Source organism: Gracilinanus agilis, chromosome 4 (assembly GCF_016433145.1).
Source record: "Gracilinanus agilis isolate LMUSP501 chromosome 4, AgileGrace, whole genome shotgun sequence".
NCBI lineage: Eukaryota > Metazoa > Chordata > Mammalia > Didelphimorphia > Didelphidae > Gracilinanus > Gracilinanus agilis.
In genome coordinates this window covers 208,659,879-208,665,878 of record NC_058133.1, presented here as the reverse complement: position 1 = coordinate 208,665,878, position 6,000 = coordinate 208,659,879, and the positions used below count along the sequence as shown (strand labels likewise).

At 44.3% G+C, this 6,000-nt stretch overlaps 2 protein-coding genes across 6 annotated transcripts in view; one reads left to right on the top strand and one right to left on the bottom strand.

Annotated features, from left to right (window-relative positions):
* Positions 1–3,833, top strand: part of SMIM5 (small integral membrane protein 5) — a 14,516-nt gene extending 10,683 nt beyond the window's left edge. For all 5 annotated transcript variants that reach the window (XM_044676780.1, XM_044676778.1, XM_044676779.1 and 2 more), the window contains 3 exons: positions 2,456–2,649; positions 3,063–3,190; positions 3,474–3,833. Coding sequence is in view for 1 of the 5 variants with exons in the window: in XM_044676777.1 (XP_044532712.1) it covers positions 2,456–2,649; positions 3,063–3,190; positions 3,474–3,716 (565 nt within the window). In the remaining 4 variants the exon portion in view is untranslated. The remainder of the gene's footprint in view (positions 1–2,455; positions 2,650–3,062; positions 3,191–3,473) is intronic.
* Positions 1–6,000, bottom strand: part of RECQL5 (RecQ like helicase 5) — a 35,749-nt gene that overhangs the window by 21,075 nt on the left and 8,674 nt on the right. The window lies entirely within an intron of this gene.

Sequence of the window (6,000 nt, the reverse complement as noted above, 5' to 3'; positions counted from 1 at the left end):
CTCACTCTCTCTCTCTCTCTCTCTCTCTCTCTCTCTCTCTCTCTCTCTCTCTCTCTCTCTCTCTCTCTCTCTCTCTCTCTCCCAACTCTTTCTCAAAATAACCTCCATGTGAATGGGTGGGACTCAAAACGGTAAGGTGGGGCTGACAGCCAGTCTCCTTCTCAGGAAAAGAACAGCCCAGATAGACAGATATCTTCTACAAACACCTGGAGGAGAAAGGTGGCAGGGGCAGGGGAGGCTTTGAACTGATCTAATCTTGGATTTTCTCTAATGTTACTGCTGCCCTAAATACTGCCACACAAGAGTCTTTCCTCAGTATCAGGACTGTCTTTCCTGTCAGGGTAGTCAAATTAAGCTCTATTGCTAAAACTAGCCTAACTTGTAGGGCTGTTGACCATCTTTTCCCAAATACTAGAAGCAGGTCCTACCCACACAAAATTACTGAGTATAGGCACATGTCTCCTATTCTACCCTCAAGGCAAAGGAAGACTGTTCACTCGGTTTTTTGGGATGCCACTGCCCTGGTTAGCTAACACATTTCACAAGGCCCTGAAAGTGCATTTCAATTGCACCCAGGTTGGTGAATTTGGTTTGAGCCAGTATAGTAGCATCCTGTCAAGTCACTGAAACTAGCAGCTTCCCTCTGAATTCTAGGAAAGCAGGTAAATGGATGATTTTTTAAGGAAAGATGGACACAGAGTACAAAGGGCAGGACAGTAAGGACTTACTCTCTACAAAGAGCAAGAGGCTGCAAACATATTAAGGGCTAATCCTGGTCAAGAGAATGATAATGTTTAGTGAAGAGATCAACATAGCATGTTCTTGAGGGCTACATTCTAACCTAAATAGGTACCTATACCGAGCACTAGGAGTCACCTACCTAGTTCTATTTTCTCTATCACATCTCATTGAGAGAAGGTTCATCTATGAGGCCCTGACCTAGCAGAAAGCAAGAAGCAACTTGGGAACCAGTCAAGTCTCATCCAGAAAAATGAGGCATAAGCTTTCTGTTGTGATAAGAATCCTCTCCTCCCCCAGAAACTAGTACCAGGAGGAACTGGCCAGAGCTATTGTTAATCATTCACCCTAGCACTTAAAAGGCATTTTCAAAGAGTTGGGTAGAACTGGCCCTAGGCTTTTTCTGTCCTCTAGAGCAAGTCAACTGTATCACCTAGACAGCCATCATCAGGTAAGGACCTGGGCTATCCCTAGGGGCAAGTGAGCTGGGGAAAATCTTACTATACAGGGTCCTCCCTTCACCTCAAATATTTTCATACAGGACTGATTTGTTGAAAATGAACATGAAGGGGGCCAGCTAGGTAGCTCAGTTGATAAAGTCAGACTTGGAGACTGGAGGTCCTGGGTTCAAATTTGGTCTCAGACACTTCCTAGCAGTATGACCCTGGGCAAGTCATTTAATCCCTATTGCCTAGCCCTTACTACTCTTCTGCCTTGGAACCGCTTCTTAGTAAAAGGTTAAAAAAAAAAACTACACAAGAACATCAAGGACAACCATGGAAGGGGAATGATTGAGATGTCATAAAAGGGCAGCATGTAATCTGAGGGGTAAATGTGGAAGGTTGGAAGTTGTTGCCAGGCAGCCATGCCCTGTCTTTCCTTGTTGCCTTGATCACAATGGGGAGGAAGTAGTTATAAAAGTATCTGGTTCTCCTTTCTAGCACTGACTAGGGATACCAGTGCTTTTGTCCTCTGTCTCTTCAGGGCTTAGAACAGTTCCAGCTATCTTATTTATGCAGCGGCTTGGGGTCTAGACTAACCACTCCAATTTGCCATATTGTAAAGCTAATTCTAGTGGAGGGGACAGAGTACACAGTGACAACAGAATGAGGTGACAATTACTCCGTTTTCATTCACAAAATCAGCCAGTTTTCCAAGTCCCAATGCTGTGGCTATCAGCTCCCCTCCCAAAGAGCTCCATGGCAAGGGTCCTTGCCCCTCTAGAAACCTCTTGGGAATCCCCTTTTAGTCCTCAGTCTCAGGAAGATGCCTCTGAAAATCCTGACTCAGTCTTTGTCCCCAGGCACTTCCCCTAAAGATTCTACCCATTACCTGGCAATTGGGATGGGAATTATATGGGATGAAGGGCACTGGCACTTAGGTGAGAAGAACTCAAGGAAGGGGTTAGGGTTGGGCATCCATTTTCATTTCTGTTCACTTCATGTCTACAAACACAAGGAGGTGGGGCTGGAAGAAATGCAGAGAGAGAGTCTATTCTAAGACATTCCCTGCTTGCAGTATTAATGTTTCCACCTTTCTCTATAGAGAAAAGAAACTGCCATTAGCTATCTGCTGAAGAGGTCATTTTCATTCATGTCCAGTGACCAAAATAAGTCAACAGCACACCTAAATGATTAAGGAAGCACAGTAGGAGAGGTAAAGAAGCAATGTTTTCTGCTCAACAGTATCCTTTACCCACCTATCCTTTCTCTTTCAGGGAAATGATATCTATAGCAGAAGACTTTATCCTGGAACTACAAAATGCCTCCAGAAAAAAGCTACTAAATGATCCCTGGACCTACGGGCCCCTGGTGGTGATGTTATTGTTTTATGCCACAATAATTAGTCTCTTCCTCTTTGCTCTTTTTTTCAACTGCTGCCAGAGTACGAATTCCCCACCTAGTTCTAACAGTTAAGTGATTTAACTTGGATAAGAAGATATGTGAAAGGAAACTGGTCACCCATCCCTGCCAGGAAGCTATCACCTGTGCCCAAAACCAAATCCTCTGGGTACTGACCTCCACTGCAAGTCCTTAGAGATTCTAGAGCTGTGATGGCAAACCTTTTAGAGACAGAGTGCTGGGTACCCCTCCCCCCCATCCTTCCCCAGACTGAGTGCCACTTGTCTCCTGGCCCTCCCACTCCTCCACATTACCCCAGATAGAGGAGGGAGGAAGCATTGGGCTGCTGGGCAGAGGGGTGGGTGATGAAAGGCATGTGTGGAGAGGGGAAGTCCACTCCCCCTCCAACTCTGCTCCTCTCCAGAGTGCAATGCTATGAGCTATGCTTCCCTCAAACCTAGCTCCTCTCTAACCCTACCACAGGAACCACCTCCACCACTTCCATCCCCGTCAGAACCAGAGTCTCCAAGGAGCGGCATGTGAGCACCCCCACCCAGGACATCGAAGGGAAGAAGCACTTCCATTGGGATGCTGGGCAGGAGGGTAGCGAAGTAAGGAATGTCCTCAGGCTCTTGGGGGGGAGGGAGCAACTCTGTCCCAAGACCTTCTGGCTTTTTAGTCACAAACTCTGGTGGGCAACTGCAGGCATGCCCACAGAGGGCTCTATGTGCCCTTTTGGCACACATGCCATAGGTTCACTATCATTGTTCTAGAGTACAAAAGTTGGGATCATTTTGGAGGGTGAGACAAGATGGAGAGAATGGAGATCATTCTGAGACAAATTTCCAATGTCCCATGAGTTGCATCATATAGCCTTTTACCCTCCTATTCCAGGTTAAATTCAATGACCTCACCAGAGATATAGAGGAACATAAGGAGGATCAGGAAAGAGAAGAACCACCAGAGGAAAAATCAAACTTGGAAACCTCCGCTAGTTTTGCCTGCCAGACTTACCCCGTTCCTCCTGTAGATTTCCAGGAGCGTCACTCAAATGTAGGGTTAGAACCCTGTAAGCATCACTTAAATATAGTGTTAGAACCACAGCCTTGCCCTCCCTGTAGCCCAAAACTCAAGTAAGGGCTTCAAGTCCAGTCATTTCCTCTCCTCCCCCCAAGTGCTAGTATTTCCCAAATGGAAACTAAATAGTGTTCATTACAATAATATCAAATAAAAACACCCATCATGAATAGTCAATGTTTCCATCCTATGCTTATAGCCTAGAATCAGAGAATGATAGAAGAAAACCATTAGTTGTCTCTCTCAGTCTCCAACCTGAGTATCTCCTCTTACCACATGTCCCTAAGATTTGAGCTGCCACTTACAGATTTCCATTTCCCCTACGCGACTCTAATATACCATGAAAGTGACCATAACAGAAAGATCCTCATCTTTTTTTTTTTTAAACTCTTACATTCTGTCCTAGAATTACTATTGAATATTAGTTCCAAAGCAGAAGAATGGTAAAGACTAGGCAACTGGAGCTAAATGACTTGTCCAGAATCACATAGCTAAAAAAGACCTGAGGCCAGATTTGAACTCAAGACTCCCTTTCTCTAGGCATGGCTCTCTATCCACTGAGGCACCTACTTGCCTCCCCCACCCTTTTAAAAAGAAATATATCAAATGATTCCTGATTCAAGATGTCCAGAATTCAATGAATTCTTTTTTTCCTTCAGAAAACAGATATTTTGAATTTAAAAAATATTTTTAAAAGCAAATACTCAATCACCACATTATAATAATTCTAATCAGAAACTTTCTCCTGAATCTGAGAAAAAACATAAACTTAGAATCTATATGCATTTCAATATCTAAAATAAAATTATATAAAAACAATAAGAGCATATCCATATAAAAAGAAAAGTTACTTGCTTCTTGGTTAAGAGATCAAAAAAATTATGCCTGGCTAATAGTAAAAAGAAATGTATTATCATCTATTTATATTAATTCCATGTATTGTCTCACTCTTGTGACATAATCAATGTATCCCAGCTCTAGCTAATTGCTGCTGTTGCTTCTTTTTTTTTAAACTCTTGCCTTCCATCTAAGAATCAGTACTGTGTATTGGTTCTAAGACAGAAGAATTGTAAGGGCTAGGCAATGGGAATAAGTGACTTGCCCAGGGTCACACAGCTAGGAAGTGTCTGAGGTCAAATTTGAACTGAAGACCTTCCATCTCTAGGCCTGGCTCTCAATCCACTGAGTCACCTAGTTGTCCCCTAACTACTACTTTTTTTTAAACCCTTAACTTCTGTGCATTGGCTCCTTGGTGGAAGAGTGGTAAGGGTGGGCAATGGGGGTCAAGTGACTTGCCCAGGGTCACACAACTGGGAAGTGTCTGAGGCCAGATTTGAACCTAGGACCTCCCGTCTCTAGGCCTGACTCTCAATCCACTGAGCTACCCAGTTGTCCCCCTCCCCCCCAACTACTTCTTGCACCATTCAAAAGCCAAAGCAACTTCAGCTTAAAAATGAGTCGACTGTTTTAGGGAATACAGGTGTTTATAGAATATTTTCTTTTTCATGCAGTACACTGTTTAACCAAGGAAGTTTTCCATGAACTCCAGAAAGTTACTCAGGACACAGGGGGACTAAAGAGTTTCCTCCCTGGGAGTCCTGGGACAAACTCAGTGTACCCTCACAGGGTCAAGATGGACAGGAAATTAAAAAGATGAAACTGGGGATGAGGATGTGTATAGAAGGAGGAGGAGGATGCAATAAATCTCTGGGTCCACTGAGGCAAGAATGAGAAGAATATGCCAAAGGCAATCTCAGAATCTACAAAAGAAGCACAGCTGCAAGCTCTATGGACTGCCCCTTCTGTAGGGCCTCTGTATTTGTGGCAAGGAGCTGACATCACACAGAATCCCTACTGAGAATTTGGCCCCACCCCCCACCCCAAGAAGCATCCAAAAGTTATTTCCAGGAAGCTGTGACCAAAGCCCAAAGCAGGTTTGACAATTAACAAGAACATTTGGCTCTTTCATCTCTCAGAAGAAATGAAAGCCTTTTCCAGAGAACCTCAAAAGACCCAGCATAGCAACAGGCTAGCATCCCTTGCACTAAGGACACAGGACAACACTGACTCCAGCCCACTAGTACTGCCTTCTAGGTGTGGCTCCTAATCTGGCCAGGCCAAATTATGGAGAAGGAAATTACTTCAGTCCAGGAGCCCCACCTTCTCATTACAGATGATTAGAGAGTAAGAAGGGCAAGAACAGAGGATGGAAAAGGGAAGGCTAGAGCCTCTGGGGGCCTTGGAATGAGCACTTACAAATATCCTCCCCTTGCTATCTGCACTGCCACAAGCCTAACTAGGCCAGCTCTCATGATCTCTCCAAGACCACTACAACAGCCTCTTA